We start from the raw sequence: 21,036 nt of genomic DNA on the forward strand, positions 1-21,036 counted from the left end.
AACGTTAGGTAGTACCTGTGTGCAGTACGCGAGTGGAAAGCGTTTGTTTCGATTCAAGTCTTCCCTTGGCTGACCTCGGTTTTGTAGTAATCTCCACGTCGATAACGTCACGGACAGATAGCGAGTGAGACACACGAATTGAAGGAAGAAATCTTAAAGAAGAAATCTTTCAGTAGCTGAGAAAAAGTCGGTTTGTTTTGACCCTAGAACTATCCTCAAATACACTTAGCTGCTACTTGATCCATTGCCCTACTGACTTGACTGACTGACTGACTGACTGCATGACTGAATGACTGACTAAATGACGGACAAACGGACTGACTGACTGATTGACAGTATCTGAAATATGCAGGTATATTTTAAGATTAAATAATGTTATTTAGTCTATTTCATGTTAAGTTATTTCCCACAGTTAGCTTTGTCCAAGATAAATAAATCTGAAACTAATTGTAGATTACCCATATTCATTCAATTCTGAGTACTCATCGTAGCGTAAATTTGTTCACAGCAGTAATGTTATGAACTATCTCTAACAGACAAAGATGGCAGACTTCCACTGTTCCACACTAATTAAATTCGTGAAAAATAACTAAGCCGAAGCCGAGCAGAACTGTACAATAGTTTTTCTAAAACAATCCAGCAGTTTCTTGTCAGCTGTAGCACCCTTCTCTACTTCAAAATACTTCTAAAGACTCCCTGTGAGGGGTACTCCCTAAAATGTTGGGTGGGGGTGTGCGGCCCACTTCCCAACACCCTTACCCTATTCATGAGCAAAATCTACGATTTTTGCTAACCCTATTTATGACCGTTGCGGCTGGCACAGTTGCCCTAAACATAAGTTATGAAGGGCTTTTTCTAAGAAACAGACCCAATTCAAGACTAAAGTGCTAAAACCATACTCTATTTAAGACCAAAATGGCCAAAATCGATACCCTATTTATGACCAAAACTGCTGAAAAACCATACCCTTTAGGGCCACACATACCTATAGAGCCCAAACAAGGGAGTACCCCTCTCCCCCCGGGAAAGACTTACACGTTGTTTATGCCTATTTTATGATAATTGTTTCTTGAATGTCGTTTACTTTCATGTCTGAAAGCAACTGTTTTTATGTTATTATAGTTGATATTTGCAAGGTTTTATTTATAACTATTATATTTGTTTAAGTATCATAAGTATAATAACTGTAGCCTCCATACATTAATCCAAGAGAATATGTTTCGATTTACGTTATCAGTGGCGGATCTAGGGGAGGGAGGCCCGGTAGGCCCGAACTCCCATCCCCCCCCCCCCCGCCCCCTTTATTTTGGGTAAAAACAAAAAGAAGAAATTACCCCCTTAGCTCAAGGTCTGGATCCGCCCTGGTTATCAGTGAGTTGAAATAAAATTCACGTGTAGAGAATAATGTCAAGGTTATGTTATGTCATCCATTATCGAATAACAGCAGCAGTAGGTATAAATATTTGTCCTTCTATGGGGTTAAATTTTTTTTTAGAGCCTAAGGGTGTTTATATGTGTAGTTAATTGTGATTCCTTTTAAGGTGTTTGACGCAACCAGCTTTTACGAGAAGAAGCGCAGCAACGCACCAAAAATCTTTGATACATTCGCACATTCTGATTTAGGGATTTATTTAGGGCCACACCACAGGCGTTTTTCTTCCATCAAGATCAATCCTGGCGATGTTCCTGACTTTTAACAAACTACCCCAACCTTGTAGAGTTCGTTTCAAGTTCCATTCAGTTTCTGGGTATAGCTTGTGAAGACGACAGATTAGTGGGCTAAAAGACTATTGACTATGTATCGTCAATTTGTTGTTGTTGTTGTTGTTGTTGTTGTTTATGACTTTTATGGCTGCTTGGCTTAGAAAAGATAGGGCTGGGTCGAACTAACTAAGTGAGCACTAAGAAGATCTAAGAACTGCCCAAGGGGCTTCTATCAGGCATGGTTAAAGGAGCGTGCTAACATGCACTAATTTTATAACATCGTGTCGACAGAAACGACAGTCTGGAGAATTTAATTCGATTAAAAATACAGTTAGCTATTACACGATTCACGTGCGTGTGCATTTGACATTTCCACGTTATGTAATATCTGTTGAGACTTCTTTGTTATGTAATCTGACTTTATCTATATCAATAACAGTTGGAATCGGAGAGCTTCAGTACCTTTGGGGTTAATATTTGTCAGTTTTGTCTATCAGCTGTAGTTAATTGCAGCACTTTTCTCAGCATGTTCATGTTCTAAGTGGACATTATGCAGAGAGCTACAATTTGGCACTGTTTCTCTCTGCTAATTCTTGTCCGTTCGCAGTTAAACCTTTTCAGTACCTCTAAAGCCTCTAAGGCCACATCCATGCATAAGATTCAGTGATATCTTTCAAGCAGGGACTCTCTTTGAAATTCCCGATGTAAGCATCCTGGTTGGTTTTATATACAAGTAACCCTATACCACAGCTGTAATGTTATGAACTATTTCTAACAGACAAAGATGGCACACTTCCACCGCTCCACACTAATTAAATTCGTGAGAAATAACTAAGCCGAAGCAGAGCAGAACTGTAAAATAGTCTCTCTAGAACACTCCAGCAGTTTCCTGTCAGCTGTAGCACTGTAGCTGTGGTTCATATTATCTGACGTAAACTGCATTCCGATATTTCACTCTGTTCATCAGTGCTATAGATACAACAAATCAGATGGTTGAATGGCTATTCACTTGCATTACTCAGATGTATCTCGCCTACTTTTCTGTGTGTTTTACGCAGCCGGACATGTTATAAACTGTATAAAGTGAAGTGTGAGGTTATGATATAGGAAACTAGAAAGTTTTTACTTGGTCGATGTATTGCGTAATACTAGGAAAATAGGTGACTAGCGTCAGTGTCCAAGGTGAGGACCCAGAACAACTGACACTTTAATTTCACTTCCGCCACTCATATTTGTTTTTGCAGAATCGCACCTGGACATTTATTGCTGTTTTAACCATTCAGGAAGGATTTTGCAAGACGGGAGATCATCTTCGATGTGGCACTTCGATATTATTAAAAGAAAAAACGCACAAACAAGTTGGATGAAGGCTTGAAGCTGCAATGCTTTTGGTAGTTAGATGTTATAATGGCCGAAATGAAGAACATATCAAATTCAACCGCAGGCGATTCGCTTCCTCCGTCTGCAATTATAATCTGCGCCAGTCTTGTAGTTTTGTCATTTTATCATTTTGGCGAATAACTTTACTGTTATTTGGCTGATTTTTCGAAGAGTTTCTCTACGGACACGAACAAACTTCAGTTTATGTAGTCTTGCCGCCAGCGATCTCATGGCAGGCCTGATGGCCTTAGCACTGACAATCGCTTGTAGAGTTTGTGTTATTCCAGAACTGTGTTTGGCTATGGACTTGTGTCAGAGGTTTTTAGCAATATCAACGATTATACACCTCCTGGTTATCACCATCAAGCGGTATATCATGATTGTTTACCCAATGGTGTACCCTAGAATTGTGACAAAACCTCGTATTTTGACTGCGCTAGTGTATACGTGGTTTATCTCCCTGTTCGTCTCGCTGATACAGCTTTCCTGGTATGCCCCCGAATGGAAGCAAGTCCCGTCGCTACCGAACGAGGATTTAATCTACGATATTTTCTGTGTGACGATAACCGTGTTGCTTCCTCTGATATTCATGATATACGCCCATATTCACATTCTGGTTGTTGCTAGGCAACAGGTTCTCGCCATCAAGCGACAGACCTTCCACGTATGGACAGCCAATCAGAAAACAGAAAAGAAAAACGCGCAATTGATTTACGTGGCCATGCTTGGTGTTTTCATTGCGGGGTGAATGCCCTAAGTAAGTAAGTAAGTAAGTAAAAACACTTTACAGTCATGGACTGATAAACTCGTGTCCCTCCCTTAAACAATTAAAATATAAATCACAATGATTTTAAAAATATCTAAGTATGAATAATAATAGGTATAAAATTGGTAGAATTACTGACATCAATAAAATGGACTAAAATCTTGTTGGTGCATGCGATACAAAGAGTAAGAGGACACTAAGAAATTGTGAAATGTTCAATATTTGCATACCCCTTCTTTATCAGCTTGAAGCATTTCTCTTTAAAAACATTAATGCTATCACAGGATCTTATGTTAGGAGGTAGGGAATTTCATAATGAAGTTGATGTAGAAGCAAAAGTTTTTTTTGAAACCGAGTCAAACTACACCTTTTTGTTTTTCCATCATGGCTGCGTGAGATGTCATTGTTTTTTAAGTTTTCCACAGGCCTTTTTAATCCGCTACTTAACACCTACTTCAAGAGTGATTTTAAGGGGGAGGTGTTGTTGTTATTTCGCAGATGGAAGATTGGTTGCTGTAGACTTCTAGTTCAACACACCAAAACACCAAATAGGCTTAGTGTCTACTCAACTCGAACAAGATTTTCGATGGATAAGAAAGAAGACGATCAAATAATCGAGTTAATCACTGTTGTATAAATTACGAGTGTTGTCAACGTTAAGTCTATCAAAGATAGCCCTGACTTATCGAATGCCAGGACAACAAAAAAGCGAGAGATCCAATCAGAACACAAGCCAACTCACCCTAGCGTCACAAAGCGCGGAATATGTCACTTGAATTAATTACGATAGCTTTGAACCTGAGGCCCCGTCCACACTGCGCCGGAGAAATTTGAAAAAAGAGGTTTCACTCTATCGACCTGGAAACGCGTCAAATGTTTTCTGTCCACACTACGCTTAAGAAATTTGAAAACGCAATAATCATTGGTCATTTTGGGCAGGAAAATCCCATGATTGTCGTGATGTGATCGTTTTCGAAAAGCTTTGTTTTCCACACTAAAACGCAAAGTCGGCGTTTTTAAATTCCTGCACTTTGAAGAGCGTTTTCTAAAATTTGTGCTTTCTTGACGGATCAGTGTGAACGGTAGGCCTAACCGTATAAGTAATTAAATTTCTCCGGCGTAGTGTGGACGGAGCCTGATGGTTGAAAAAGTAAGGATATTTACATTTGGAAAATGGTATAGTCAATGGAAAAATATAGGAATGACACATACAGTAAAGCCATTTATTTTCATTGTTTTTGTTTTTGTTTTTGTTTTGTTTTTTTACCACAAAATAGCATCGCTACCGTAACTTTGTTTTAATTGTAAATTGTAAAATAGCTGTGCTAAAAGATTAAACAAACCCAACTGTTGTGCCGTCACACCTACTTATTAGTCTTGCCAATACTTGTTGGACCCTTAGAAGTTTTTCATATTAAACTTATGCTTGTAACATCTGCCTCTACAGATTTTCGTGACATGTCACGTAGTCCGGGGTCAGTCAAAATACGCTAATTTTCGAACATTTTCTCTTTCGTGCATTTCATTTGAATCGCTATTTTTCTTACCTTCAGTTTATAAAACTAACATATATAAGCTTTCTATACCACTGCACTTGAACGCGATCATTAACATATTTCGTTCGGAATTTTTACACTTTTGGCTAGCGATTCAGACATCTTACAGAGACGTTCACTCGCATCCGTAGAGTCTGGGGCTAGAACTCTAAGGCGCATGCACTAAACTTAGTTTAAGTTCTATCACTGATTCTCACTGTATGAAACCATTTGAACAGGGTACGTGTATATGATATAGCAAACCTAAAACAAACAATTCCAAGCATTCTGTTTTTTCATGCAAGCGTAGTTTGCACATCGATCTTCATACTACCTCTGATGAAGATGGCAGCCAACCTCGTTTAGAGTGTCCCTTAACCTGATCGAGCCGCAAGCGAGCGTCACACATACATATAACCTTTACTTAAACACGACTAGATATCAACGCTTTCAGCTTGCGGGGTTGTGCACCAACTAAATAAAACAAAACGATCGCAAAAGTTCAATATTATAAACTACAATAAAACGGATAGTACATTAAACTGAAAGTTTTACAACGCTTGTCGAGGTTAACAATATTTAATATTCTTTAATCTGCAATTGGTGGTATGCAGATTTAACACGTTAAAATTAAAGTCCTTTTAGCCCTTTAGAGATGAGGGTTCTATCAGCCTTTGGAGAAGCATCCTCGTTCGCCCCCAAGAGCAAATATCTCTCCCACTACCTCTCGGTGGCGGAAAGAGGAGAGACCCTGGGCACAAGGCCTTTGTGTTACGTCATCACCAGGGAAACCACGTGGGCTTAGTCGCCTTCAGATGGCGCCTTTCTTCAATGGGCTTGATAATCGGCGGAATTTGACGAAATCCCTTCTCGCTAATTTAAGTCACAGTTTTCGGCAGCCTGCAAAGTCCGGGATTTTTGTTGGAATTCTATCCTGCAACCATTTTCTGAACATGGAAGTAAAGAATAAACTTATCGTCAGGTAATGATTTTAAAGCGTGATTTTATAAATTAGTTTAGTATTCATCAAGAAAATATAAATTCTCACCTCGAGTACATTCTTTCGCCTAAATATGCAAGATCCTGAAACAGATTAATTCGACAAATTAAATGTGACTGAAATTTTAGTTAAGTAGCAAATCTCGTTTAAAAGCTAATAGCTAGAAGACTCTTTTAGAGATGGTAGTTAATTCCCCGAAGTCTCAATGAAGAAAGCGTTTGTTTCTCGTCATATAGCCACGCAAAGGGTATTTCAGATATTAATACTTGTTGTGTAGTGTATCACAAAGGACACCTAGTGTACTATACATGACAATAATTCAGGTCATTTCCCAGTATTGTATTGCGCATCCCTACTGCGCATAATTTCACGCGTGATTAGCGCGCGCGCATTAAAAAATGGCGGCTTTTTCTTTACAGCTGGACCTCGCCATAGAGGTAAATCGTCATTTTCTCGCAAACGAGTATGGTGACCTATAATTTTTTTTCTGTTGCTTTGAATTGAGCAATAAATTTCTCTGTGTAAAATAAATATGGACCAATTCTCAGTGTCGAACAAAAAGCAATCGTCGGAAACGTGAATTTAGCAAGCAATCGTAACTACAATCATGGTGCTATTATAAGGATTTATATGGGTATGAACAAGGTGTTTTTGCTCCTAAACGAACATGGAAACCCCTCATTTTTATTTCAAAATTTAAGTTCCTATGATATAAACAATCGATAGGCAAAGTTTCACAAAAATCTCAGTGCAGGTTTTATTTCAGCGGAATGACCTTAAGCCACCGTTCTGCATACCCACCTCGTTAGGCTCCAGTTCCTCGTCTTCCTTTCGGAGATCTCGAATTCCAATGAACCTTCTGTTGGTGCATACGCAAGCATTCTTTGAATTTACCACATCTCTGAGAGTCACTCGCGGAGCACGTGATTTACACGTGCTAGCCCAGGAAGTCGCATGTAAAGTTGGTGCTTGTGGATGTCCACTGCTCATGTGCAGAGAATATTTGTGATGTGATATACTTGGCTCGGTATGAAAGCGTTCAAGGTTTGCTTCAGAGCGTTTCACTAGTGGAGGAGGGCATGTTCGAACGCGTCGTTGTGGTTTCGTTATTCCGCACATAAATGTTGGCGAAGAAGGAGGGGCCACTGTCTGGAAAATGACGCCTGTTGGAGGTGGATTGCCTGAAACAAAAACAAAAAAACAAAAAACAAAAAAAGGGGAAAAAAGCCTAGTCTAAGGGCTAATAGGGTTTAAGGATTGCTTAGAACTAGTCAAAATTTGAAATGTCAGCTGAGAAATAAAGGCGTTTTTAATGGGTCTAAAACCTCTTAAATTTACTAATAGCTCAGAGATTGTACGTGGACTGAAACTTAACTGAAAGCTGATATTCTCAGAATATAGTATACCCATGGCCATTCGGACCAGCTCCTTAATTAGTAATCAGATGCCAGAAAATTGAACATTTGTAGCGTTTTATGTAGATACTAGCTTTGGGTTAACTGCTGTGAGACACTGATTAGCCTCCTAGACGTAGAACCTGGCACTTCTGTAAGGTGAAAAGTTCCGCCCAAATATTCTATGACAACCATTTGCTTCTGCTAACATTATAAAACGGATACTAAGTTAGAAGCAGCATTTTGAAAGTGTTCAAAATGACTGATAAAACGTTAGGTAGTACCTGTATGCATTACGCGAGTGGAAAGCGTTTGTTTCGATTCAAGTCTTCCCTTGGCTGACCTCGGTTTTGTAGTAATCTCCACGTCGATAACGTCACGGACAGATAGCGAGTGAGACACACGAATTGAAGGAAGAAATCTTAAAGAAGAAATCCTTCAGTAGATGACAAAAAGTCGGTTTGTTTTGACCCTAGAATTACCCGCAAATACACTTAGCTACTACTTGATCGATTGCCCTACTGACTTGACTGACTGACTGACTGACTGACTGACTGACTGCATGACTGAATGACTGACTAAATGACGGACAAACGGACTGACATACTGATTGACAGTATCTGAAATATGCAGGTATATTTTGAGATTAAATAATGTTATTTAGTCTATTTTATGTTAAGTTATTTGTAACGCCTTCTCAGTCGTTCGGTGTTGCGTTACGCATCCCGTCATCCCCTAGTTCTAATACGGGACTTAAAAAAGGGGCTCCTCGTGCTAGGAGAACGTTTTCGCAACGTCCGTGTATTTTCAGTGTGTATTTGTAGCTTTGTTACCTGTTTACTCAAGCTTCACCCGAAGCCATTCCCGAGTACGTTCCATTACAGTCTTTGACAATCTTATCCGGACATTGTGGTAAGGAAATCCTCTCATGCCTTACTTTGAACTTTAACCTGTTCAAGCTGTAATAATTCGTCCCAGCACCGTGGAAAATAAACCGGAGTAGAACTGTTAGACGTGTGGATCGTACCAATGTTTCTCGCGCCCCGTTCTGCATAGAAAGGCGGCCGCTACATTATTTTCCACAGTTAGCTTTGTCCGAGATAAATAAATCTGAAACTAATTATAGATCGCCCATATTCATTCATTTCTGAGTACTCATCGTAACGTAAATTTGTTCACAGCAGTAATGTTATGAACTATTTCTAACAGATAAAGATGGCAGACTTCCACTGCTCCACACTAATTAAATTCGTGAAAAATAACTAAGCCGAAGCAGAGCAGAACCGTACAATAGTCTTTCTAAAACACTCCAGCAGTTTCCTGTTAGCTGTAGCACCCTTCTCTACTTCAAAATACTTCTAAAGACTCCCTGTGAGGGGTACTCCCTGAAATGTTGGGTGAGGGTGTGCGGCCCACTTCCCAACACCCTTACCCTATTCATGAGCAAAATCTACGATTTTTGCTAACCCTATTTATGACCGTTGCGGCTGCCACAGTTGCCCTAAACATAAGTTATGAAGGGCTTTTTCTAAGAAACAGACCCAATTCAAGACTAAAGTGCTAAAACCATGCCCTATTTAAGACAAAATGGCCAAAATCGATACCCTATTTATGACCAAAACTGCTGAAAAACCATACCCTTTGGGACCACACATACCTATAGAGCCCAAACAAGGGAGTACCCCCCTCCCCCCGGGAAAGACTCACACGTTGTTCGTGCCTATTTTATGATACTTGTTTCTTGAATGTCGTTTACTTTCATGTCTGAAAGCAACTGTTTTTATGTTATTATACTTGATATTTGAAAGGTTTTATTTATAACTATTATATTTGTTTAAGTATACTAACTGTAGCCTCCATGCATTAATCCAAGAGAATATGTTTCGATTTATGTTATCAGTGGCGGATCTAGGGGAGGGAGGCCCGGTAGGCCCTCCCCCCCTCCCCCCCCCCCCTTCATTTGGGGTAAAAACAACAAGAAGAAATTACCCCCTTAGCTCAAGGTCTGGATCCGCCCTGGTTATCAATGAGTTGAAATAAAATTCACGTGTAGAGAATAATGTCAAGGTTATGTTATGTCATCCATTATCGAATAACAGCAGCAGCAGGTATAAATATTTGTCCTTCTATGGGATTAAACTTTTTTTTAGAGTCTAATGGTGTTTATATGTGTAGTTAATTGTGATTCCTTTTAAGGTGTTTGACGCAACCAACTCTTACGAGAAAAAGCGCAGCAACGTACCAAAAATCTTTGATACATTCGCAGATTCTGATTTAGGGATTTATTTAGGGCCACACCACAGACGTTTTTCTTCCATCAAGATCAATCCTGGCGCAGTTCCTGACTTTTAACAGACTACCCCAACCTTGTAGAGTTCGTTTCAAGTTCTATTCAGTTTCTGGGTATAGCTTGTCAAGACGACAGATTAGTGGGCTAAAAGACTATTGACTATGTATCGTCAATTTGTTGTTGTTGTTGTTGTTGTTGTTGTTTATGACTTTTATGGCTGCTTGGCTTAGAAAAGATAGGGCTGGGTCGAACTAACTAAGCGAGCACTAAGAAGATCTAAGAACTGCCCAAGGGGCTTCTATCAGGCATGGTTAAAGGAGCGTGCTCTCATGCAGTAATTTTTGAACATCGTGTCGACAGAAACGACAGTCTGGAGAATTTAATTCGATTAAAAATATAGTTAGCTATTACACGATTCACGTGCGTGTGCATTTGACATTTCCAAGTTATGTAATATCTGTTGAGACTTCTTTGTTATGTAATCTGACTTTATCTATATCAATAACAGTTGGAATCGGAGAGCTTCAGTACCTTTGGGGTCAATATTTGTCAGTTTTGTCTATCAGCTGTAGTTAACTGCAGCACTTTTCAGCATGTTCATGTTCTAAGTGGACATTACGCAGAGAGCTACAATTTGGCACTGTTTCTCTCTGCTAATTCTTGTCCGTTCGCAGTTAAACCTTTCCAGTACCTCTAAAGCCTCTAAGGCCACACCCATGCATAAGATTCAGTGATATCTTTCAAGCAGGGGTTCTCTTTGAAATTGCCGACGTAAGCATCCTGGTTGGTTTTATACACAAGTAACCCTATACCACAGCTGTAATGTTATGAACTATTTCTAACAGACAAAGATGGCAGACTTCCACTGCTCCACAGTAATTAAATTCGTGAAAAATAATTAAGCCGAAGCAGAGCAGAACTGTAAAATAGTCTTTCTAGAACACTCCAGCAGTTTCCTGTCAGCTGTAGCACTGTAGCTGTAGTTCATACTATCTGATGTAAACTGCATCCCGATATTTCACTCTGTTCATCAGTGCTATAGATACAACAAATCAGATGGTTAAAAGGCTATTCACTTGCATTACTCAGATGTATCTCGCCTACTTTTCTGTGTGTATTACGCAGCCGGACATGTTATAAACTGTATAAAGTGAAGTGTGAGGTTACGATATAGGAAACTAGAAAGTTTTTACTTGGTCAATGTATTGCGTAATACTAGGAAAATAAGTGACTAGCGTCTGTGTCCAAGGTGAGGACCCAGAACAACTGACACTTTAATTTCACTTCCGCCACTCATATTTGTTTTTGCAACCTGGACATTTATTGCTGTTTTGACTATTCAGGAAGGATTTTGCAAGACGGGGGATCATCTTCGATGTGGCACTTCGAAATTATTAAAAAAAAAAAAACGCACAAACAAGTTGGATGAAGGCTTGAAGCTGCAATGCTTTTGGGAGTTAGATGTTATTATGGCCGAAATGAAGAACATATCAAATTCAACCGCAGGCGATTCGCTTCCTCCGTCTGCAATTATAATCTGCGCAAGTCTTGTGGTTTTGTCATTTTATCATTTTGGCGAATAACTTTACTGTTATTTGGCTGATTTTTCGAAGAGTTTCTCTACGGACACGAACAAACTTCTGTTTATGTAGTCTTGCCGCCAGCGATCTCATGGCAGGCGTGATGGCCTTACCACTGACAATCGCTTGTACAGTTTGTGTTATTCCAGAACTGTGTTTGGCTATGGACTTGTGTCAGAGGTTTTTAGCAATATCAACGATTATACACCTCCTGGTTATCACCATCGAGCGGTATATCATGATTGTTTACCCAATGGTGTACCCTAGAATTGTGACAAAACCTCGTATTTTGACTTCGCTAGTGTATACGTGGTTTATCTCCCTGTTCGTCTCGCTGACACAGCTTTCCTGGTATGCCCCCGAATGGAAGCAAGTCCCGTCGCTACCGAACGAGGATTTAATCTACGATATTTTCTGTTTGACGATAGCCGTGTTGCTTCCTCTGATATTCATGATATACGCCCATATTCACATTCTGGTTGTTGCTAGGCAACAGGTTCTCGCCATCAAGCGACAGACCTTCCACTTATGGACAGCCAAGCAGAAAACAGAAAAGAAAAACGCGCAATTGATTTACGTGGCCATGTTTGGTGTTTTCATCGCGGGGTGAATACCGTATTTCCTGCTCGCAATTGAAACCGAGTCAAACCACACCTTTTTGTTTTTCTGTCATGGCTGCGTGAGATGTCGTTGTTTGTCAAGTTTTCCAGGAGCCTTTTTAATCCGCTACTTAACACCTACTTCAAGAGTTATTTTAAGGGGGGGGGGGGGGGGTGTTGTTGTTATTTCGCAGATGGAAGATTGGTTGCTGTAGACTTCTAGTTCAACACACCAAAACACCAAATAGGCTTAGTGTCTACTCAACTCGAACAAGATTTTCGATGGATAAGAAAGAAGACGATCAAATAATCGAGTTAATCACTGTTGTATAAATTACTAGTGTTGTCAACGTTAAGTCCATCAAAGATAGCCCTGACTTATCGAATGCCAGGACAACAAAAAAGCGAGAGATCCAATCAGAACACAAGCCAACTCATCCTAGCGTCACAAAGCGCGGAATATGTCACTTGAATTAATTACGATAGCTTTGAACCTGAGGCCCCATCCTCACTGCGCCGGAGAAATTTGAAAAAAGAGGTTTCACTCTATCGACCTGGAAACGCGTCAAATGTTTTCTGTGCACACTACGCTTGAGAAATTTGAAAAAGCAATAATCATTGGTCATTTTGGGCAGGAAAATCCCATGATTGTCGTGATGTGATCGTTTTCGAAAACCTTTGTTTTCCACACTAAAACGCAAAGTCGGCGTTTTTAAATTCCTCCAGTTTGAAGAGGGGTCGTGCACAACTACATAAAACAAAACGATCACAAAAGTTCGATATTATAAACTACAGTAAAACGGATAGAACAGTAAACTAAAAGTTTTACAACGCTTATCGAGGTTAACAATATTTAAAATTCCATAATCTGTAATTGATCGTATGCGGATTTAACACGTAAAAAATAAACCCCGTTTGGTCCTTTAAAGACGAGGGTTCTATCAGCCTTTGGAGAAGCATCCTCGTTCGCCCCAAGAGCAAATATCTGTCCCAGTGCCTCTCGGTGGCGGAAAGAAGAGACCCTGGGCACAAGGCCTTTGTGTTACGTCATCGCCAGGAAAACCACGTGGGCTTAGTCGCCTTCAGATGGCGCCTTTCTTCAATGGGCTTGATAATCGGCGGAATTTGACGAAATCCCTTCTCGCTAATTTAAGTCACAGTTTTCGGCAGCCTGCAAAGTCCGGGATTTTTGTTGGAATTCTATCCTGCAACCATTTTCTGAACATGGAAGCAAAGAATAAAGTTATCGTCAGGTAATGATTTTAAAACGTGATTTTATAAATTAGTTTAGTATTCATCAAGAAAATATAAATTCTCACCTCGAGTACATTCTTTCGCCTAAATATGGAAGATCCTGAAACAGATTAACTCGACAAATTAAATGTGAATGAAATTTTAGTTAAGTAGCAAATCTCGTTTAAAAGCTAATAGCTAGAAGACTCTTTTAGAGATGGTGGTTAATTCCACGAGGCCTCAATGAAGAGAGCGTTTGTTTCTCATAATATAGCCACGCAAAGGCTATTTCAGATATCAATACTTGTTGTGTAGTGTATCAGAGAGGACGCCTTGTGTACTATACATGTCAATAATTAAGCCGCCGTTCTGCATACCCACCTCGTTAGGTTCCAGTTCCTCGTCTTCCTTTCGGAGATCTCGAATTCCAATGAACCTTCTGTTGCTGCATACGCAAGCACTCTTTGAATTTACCACATCTCTAAGAGTCACACGCGGAGCACGTGATTTGGACGTGCTAGCCCAGGAAGTCGCATGTAAAGTTGGTGCTTGTGGATGTCCACTGCTCATGTGCAGAGAATATTTGTGATGTGATATACTTGGCTCGGTATGAAAGCGTTCAAGGTTTGCTTCAGAGTGTTTCCCGAGTTGAGGAGGACATGTTCGAATGCGTCGTTGTGGTTTCGCTACTCCGCACATTAATATTGGCGAAGAAGGAGGAGCCACTGTCTGGAAAATGAAGCCTGTTGGAGGTGGATTGGCTGGAAAAAAAAAAAAAAAAAAGGTCTAGTATAAGGGTTAATAGTGTTTAAGGATTGCTTGGAACTAGTCAAAATTTGAAATGTCAGCTGGGAAATGGAGGCGTTTTAAACTGATGGCCTAGATCTAAAACCTCTTAAATTTACCGGCTAATAGCTCACAGATCGTACGTGGACTGAAACTCAACTGAAAGCTGATATTTTCAGGATATAGTGTACCCATGACCATTCGGACCATCTTAATTGATGATCAGATGCCAAAAATGGAACATTTGTAGCGTTTTATGTGGATACTTGCTATGAGTTAACTTCTGTAAGACACTGGGATCTCAAGCACTGATTAGTCTCCTAGACTTAGAACCTGGCACTTTTATAAGGTGAAAAAGTTCCGCCCAAATATTCTATGACAACCATTTGCTTCTATGCTATGCTAGAAGCAGCACTTAAGTGTTCAAAATGACTGATAAAACCTTAAATAGTACCTGTGTGCATTACGCGAGTGGAAAGCGTTTGTTTCGATTCAAGTTTTCCCTTGGCTGACCTGGGTTTTGTAGTAATCTCCACGTCGATAACGTCACTGACAGATAGCGAGTGAGACACACGAATTGAAGGAAGAAATCTTAAAGAAGAAATGCTTCAGTAGATGAGAAAGAGTCGGTTTATTTTGACCCTAGACCTACCCGCAAATACACCTAGCTATTCTTGATCACTTTTTGTGCGTGAAATTTTTAGTGAATTGATCAATTGTCCGACTGACTTGACCGACTTACTGAATGCATCACTGAATGACTGACTGAATGACGGATTGACTGCCTGGCGACTGCGTTACTGACTGACTGAAAGACAGATTGTCTGACTGACTGATTGTTTGACTGTCTGACTGACTGACTGTGTGACTGACTGACTGACTGACTGATTGTCATGCTGCCTCTCTGTCTGAATATTTGACTGAAAGGCAGACCGGCTCATTGTTTGATACGGACTGTCTAACTGACGAATCGTCTTGCCAAGTGCATGACGGACTGACTGGCTTGCTGGCTTATTGAAGACTTACTTGATTGATTGACTGAATGCTGACCTACTTGCTATAGAGCTTGTTTGACTGACTGACAGAGTGTCTATCTGTCTGACTGACTGTCGGACAACAGTTGATCACACTGAGTGACTTACTGAATGACTGATTGAAGATTGACTGATTATGATGTTTCAGCTGATCTAATGTCAGATCAAACTTACCGATCAAACAGTGTCTGAAAGTGAGTCCTCAGATCCTTGATGTTTATGAACATCACTGCATCTGGATTGACCTCACATGCCTTTCAATCAAAACAATTGATGTAAAAAACCCACTTAAACATACACATTCAAATGTGAAATACGGCCAAACAGGCGTGCACTATAAAGGTCATGTGCGTACTATGTAACTTCACTGTTTTATCAAAAACACCTCAAGTGGAAAAAGCAGTTAATTCGATATTTCCTAACAACTGGTATATTGACTTTCATCTCTTAAGTGCGATTCCCGAAAATGATGTGTCGAACGTTTTACTTTACAACATTAGAATCATTTGATTTGCTGAGAATAGAAAACTATATTGCTTCTTTGAGGATCATTCTCCCTTACTGTCTATTACTGAAATATTTTTCGTTGCTAACCTTTTCAAGATCCCGTTCTTGCCTGGAGAATTTCAGATGAGTTTCTTCCCTCTGTTGAGAGAAAACGGACTATTCTTGTAACATACGCAATGACATACTTAACCGTCACCTAAACTTAACGTCATTTTATGCAAAGAGTCTATACTGATGTATCAAATAGCTATTCTGAACTGTTAAATTGCTACACCGCTGACGCAGATTTCTAACTCAAATCTAAATAAAGTTATCCAGCGCCATCTGGCAAAACGCTTCGAAAATTGATTAAATAGCAATTTTGATTTCTGTAGTTTTAGATAAATTGACCCTTCATATGCATACATGTCAAGCGTATCTGAAAAGCTACAAAACTTCAATTTGGTTGGAGCACATCAAAATGCCGAGCGTATGGCGTACTTTTTTAATCAAACAAATTTTCCATATTATATTTAAACATTAGACGCCGATTTCTGTCTGTTTTTTTTTTTTTTTTCTTTTTTTTTCTTTTTTTTTTTTCGATTCCCGGCCAGGATATTGGAAGTTTACATCACATCCCTTGACAGGTCTGTTGATGTAAGAAAGAACCCGAGGTCATACAAAACGATTTCCCTGTAAAACATGAACATTGTTTTTAACCTTGATTTTCTTGAAGAGTCCTCTGAGAAGCCAACCACAGACTTGAGTGGGACTCAACTGGATGGCAAAACTAGCATCCGATAGAGCCTGCAATACAAAATGACATCAAGTACTTGTTAGAAAAGGTTATTTTTAGCAAATGGACTAGGGGTGGAGGGGTACGTAGGGGCTACATAGCTTCATAAATTAGTTTTCATGGCTCCTTTTCTTAAAGAAACAAACAAGACAAATAACACCCTGGTAACTGGTATTTTTACGACTATGTGGAGGGTTTGAAACCTAATCTTCTTTACGAACAAGTTTGATTAGCAACTCAAAGCCGACTGGGATATTACGATTAAGTAAATTGTAGAACTGTCCCCGCTTCTAACGCAGTAGTGAAGAGGTTACTACAATATCGCTTGTTGTTATTTACTTCCATTACCTTTTCTTGCTGTTTTAGAAGGAAACTAACCAATGATCTGACGCAGAATAAATCCTGCGAAAAAGCAGTTAAAATTATATTACTGAGATATCAGTGCTAGAAAAGGTTCGAAAACCCCGCTTTTTCATCTTAGAAATAGCACAATAAGCGCATGCTATTGGAATTATAGATCATGTTTTATTTTTTAAACAACATCAAGGGTTTGACTGGCGAGGAGGGAGACAAATTACGAAGAGAGTGTACAAAGAAAAAAGTGCGACTTAGAAAAAAGTGATATTGTGAGGTACGTGTACTCCCGGGGACATTTCCACATGATGCTCGTAGTCTCGCTTAGGGGTATAAATCAGGGATTCTGGTCTCACTTAGGGCGTCCACGACGAAACGACACTGTTTTTAGCTGTCAAGGTATCTTTTAGGGTATACTCGAAGAAACAACAACTAAAAACGCTCTTATGTCCGTTTCTAGGCTCGATTTCCACCAGTCTTTCAAGTCCGGTCTACTAGCGCGCTCCTTTCTTCAATTCCTAAACAGCGACTGGTAATCAAGTCTATTCCGTTTTAAGTGGGTCAAATAGAGCTCGAACCAGGCCCAGATTGGTCTCCCTCAGGGGTTTAATTCAAATTATCCGATGAGCATCTCTCCGGCCTTTTCATCAAGGGAATCCCCCTAGGTCTCCCACTAGAGGGAAGGGAGAGTAAGGAAACTTACCGGATTTCTGAAGTCAAGTAAGATAGCTTTGTCAATATTGTTTAGAGCCTCGTTAAGCTCTCCTGATAAAAAAGGAAAAGGAAAATAAGAGATATATGACCCAGTAATGCTTAGTCGACATATTAACGTCGAGAACAAGTTTTCAGTGGTGCTTAAACTGGGAGCGAATTGCTCACCAAGAAAAGTGATTCCTGTTGTCGATAATTAAAACAAGAGAAAATGACTCTTGGATAAAATCAATACATTCATCCCAGTAACAAACAATAGCATTGGAAAAGGAAGTCATAATTGGTAATTGCTATAAGAAAACTTAAAGTTCTCGGTTATTATATTTAAATGAATGGCAAAGATCGATCATAGAAACAGTTGATGAACAAAAGCGCGCTTCCTACAATCAAAACTAATTTGGAGAAGAACTGAACAAGATCGACAGTGAATGATTTTCAAACCTATGTGAATGTGACAACAAGCTATCCTTGCCAGGGTAGGCACGTGCAGGTGTAGAACCCTTCCAGTGATGCAACCTGCCTGGCACTCATCCTAAAAGGCAAGAGAATCCATTCATCCCGATTATTGTAAGTAAGCACACGCGTCAAATGTATGTAGTACGACAATTTATAGATACTTGGTCATGAATGATCAAGTCGTATACTAGCCTGTGCAGCAGACGTTTCCTTTCCATTTTTCAGGGGGAGAGATCGAGCAAGCTAGCGAGCGAACGGGCGCGCCAGGGGTGAGCAAAAAATGGGGAGAAGTGGGGAGGGGGTGAACAAAAAAGGAGGAGGAGAAGTAGGGGGTGGGGATATTATTTTACCCCACCTCCTCCCCCCACTCCCTATTTTTTCCAACTCGCTCGCAGTTTCGTTCCCTTCGCGTGGTTTTGGAATTGAACGCCTGTTACGCAGGTTTAGAGTCGGACAGACGTATTTTACAGACCTTTCTCCAGCTGACTACCTCCGTGGCTCGCCGGAAGTGCCGCAGTGCGTTCTGGTAGTTTTGAAGGTTTTGTAGTGCGACTGCGCAATGAAAGTGGCATTCGAACAACTGTGAATTAATGTGAAGTATGGGTTATTGACCAAGTGTAAGGTCAAGATTGCTGGATATTGGCCAAGTTCTTTTTTTGCGTGTTTATGGACCGTTTATGGAGCGTTCTGACATTAAAGAGACACGAAAGAGACGAAGGGCGAGATATACTGTTGATATAGAATGGGGTGTTTTTTTAAACTCAAAACACAATTCAATTGAGATGGAGTCAAAGAAACAAACAAAGCAACATAAAACATAGTAAGCCTGAGTTTAAGGCGGGCGAAATTATTTTCCGAAGCAACTGGTTGCTATTCCACTTGCTTGACCTTATGTTAGCAAGAGACAGAAGAGAGGATAATATTAGAGAAAAATTTTCCCGTACCTGAGTGCCTTCTTCGAATCTATTAATAGACAACTCGTATAAAGGCTTTTTTAAGAAAAATGCCTGATTGGCTGAAGGCTGTCTCGGAAAATCTACAGATCGAGATCTTTAGTTTAACTTGAGGTGGCTGAATAAGAATACGCCTAAAATGGGTGCTGTTACGAGCTACAAGTTCAAAAAAACTTGATAACTATACCTCATGCCACTTATTACGAAACTGAATAGCCTTCAAAGAACTATCATAGGACACTGGGAATCAAAGTTCAGTATCATTCTATTCTCCCTAGCTCTGTCTGTCTTAGTAACTAAGGGCAACCTAGCCACAGACTTACGAATATACGAACAAGTAATTATAATTGAATGTTTCACGGTATCATTTAATAAAAGAAATCTCGTGTAACAGACCAGCAGCCGCAGTTTCTCTTTGTTGAAGTGCTTCCTCCATTTTGTTTTGTAGATCTGACGCAGCACCTCTTCATAATTGGCCTCCGCCTGGGGACAATTCAAGGAGAATGTCATCAAGTACTATATAATTAGTTAGCGTTGAGAACCAGCTGTTAAAATATTGGCTTAATTCTTGTTTCTTTGTTTACATGTGGACTGAAACTAAGATGAAGTCGAGGTGCCTTGACACACGAAAAAATGAAAACAGAAAACAATATTCAGATTCTCTTCAACTGAGTCAAGTAGCATGCAGCCAAATTTAATTAAGCGATGCCACGAAGCAATAACATCATGTATTGATGTATAACACCAATCACACAAAACTAAAAACCAACGGAGAACAGTTTTAATTGTGACATATTTCCTTACGTTGAAGCTAGAAATATTATCATAATTCTTCGGTAGAAAATTACCATGAAAACATTTCCTGACGCCTTCTTATGTCATTTATATCTTGACCACTATATATATTATTCTTTAGGTTTTGTGGTTATTTTATATCCTTGCTTACGATCGAACGCAGACGTAAAACGCCGGTGTGAATTGAAAACAACCTGAGGGTATATGCTTGCGTTATTGCAGGTACTGAACTAATGAGTTTCTATGGCAATGCATTTTCAGTCAATTTTCAAGCAGGGTTTTAAGAAGAAAGAAAAGTTATCAAACCTAAGGAGATCGCCATGTTATAAAAAGCTTTTCATACGTGCATTTTTTGCTCGAATTCTTCTTATTTTCACAAAACGAAAAATAATATTTATCAAGAGTTTTCCTATTCCGTCCATATCATAATTTCGATATTTTACATTCTAAACTTTTTACCGTGCTTTGCATGGTTTTTCACGCATTTCCAATCACAATATAGAAAAAAAAACTAGCTAAGATACGGGTTTTTCATGCCAGAAAAGTTTGTTGTATTTCGGTTTTGTATGAAACATCTTTAATCATGAAGCGACAGAAAGGCTAACTGTCTTATTCAGCGTAACCAATAGCGACATCTATTTTGCCAATTTTAATTTCCGAAAAGAAAATTACGTCGATAAAATTGTGCATAAAATCAAGAGGTAAAATTGATTAAGGGATAGAAAAATGGATGGAAATACCTTGTGCCAAGATTTCTGTCTTTCAGCCGACACGGCCGAAAGAAAAGCTCTTTGAGTTTCCATGTTGCTGATATGCCAAACAAGTCTCTTTACTCGACAAATGTTTAACAGCTAATTGGCTGCTTGCGTTGACAGATCGTTAGCGGAAATTGTCTGTAAAACTGCGTTTCATAAATAGTTCGTTATCTAGGGACATCAACATAACTGTGTTTACGAGGAAAGCGCGAGGCAATAACGAAATTTTAAAGCCAACTTTTGCCCATGCAAAAACAATGGTGATTCATGTTTAGTTTCAGTGCAAAGCAGCTGATACCACTAGGAGAATAATCCATTTAATATGAATAGAATTCCCAATTTGCATTTGAACGGTGAAAATGTCGACCAGCAAGGAATATTTATAAATAACAGAAGTTTTTACAATGATGTATCATTTTTGCTAAAATG

General features: G+C 39.5%; 1 protein-coding gene and 2 pseudogenes across 3 annotated transcripts; 2 read left to right on the plus strand and 1 right to left on the minus strand.

Annotated features, from left to right (window-relative positions):
• The first annotated feature begins 2,492 nt into the window (after positions 1 to 2,492).
• LOC149101388 (histamine H2 receptor-like) lies at positions 2,493 to 5,082 on the plus strand (annotated as a pseudogene).
• Positions 5,053 to 20,882, minus strand: LOC110045510 (uncharacterized). 3 transcript variants are annotated; one of them, XM_089275857.1, is made up of 13 exons: positions 20,593 to 20,882; positions 19,454 to 19,540; positions 18,577 to 18,684; positions 18,090 to 18,180; positions 17,641 to 17,702; positions 16,932 to 16,985; positions 16,508 to 16,594; positions 15,896 to 15,946; positions 15,476 to 15,555; positions 14,722 to 14,858; positions 7,187 to 7,566; positions 6,434 to 6,468; positions 5,053 to 6,332 (listed from the first exon to the last, which is right to left on the minus strand). In XM_089275857.1, exons 1-13 carry the CDS (start codon positions 20,653 to 20,655, stop codon positions 6,269 to 6,271), a joined length of 1,299 nt encoding a protein of 432 aa, XP_089131983.1. In that variant the 5' UTR covers positions 20,656 to 20,882; the 3' UTR covers positions 5,053 to 6,268. The 3 variants fall into 3 exon arrangements, with proteins under 3 accessions (XP_089131983.1, XP_089131982.1, XP_089131984.1); XM_089275856.1 differs by lacking the exons at positions 5,053 to 6,332; positions 6,434 to 6,468; positions 7,187 to 7,566 and adding exons at positions 13,055 to 13,466; positions 13,568 to 13,602; positions 13,863 to 14,242; XM_089275858.1 differs by lacking the exons at positions 5,053 to 6,332; positions 6,434 to 6,468; positions 7,187 to 7,566; positions 18,577 to 18,684 and adding exons at positions 13,055 to 13,466; positions 13,568 to 13,602; positions 13,863 to 14,242 and having other exon boundaries at positions 20,593 to 20,881.
• On the plus strand, positions 10,938 to 13,508 carry LOC149101389 (histamine H2 receptor-like; annotated as a pseudogene).
• Positions 20,883 to 21,036: the final 154 nt, after the last annotated feature.

This window comes from Orbicella faveolata, unplaced genomic scaffold (assembly GCF_042242905.1).
Source record: "Orbicella faveolata isolate gen_17 unplaced genomic scaffold, um_ofav_v1 contig_4, whole genome shotgun sequence".
Lineage (NCBI taxonomy): Eukaryota > Metazoa > Cnidaria > Anthozoa > Scleractinia > Merulinidae > Orbicella > Orbicella faveolata.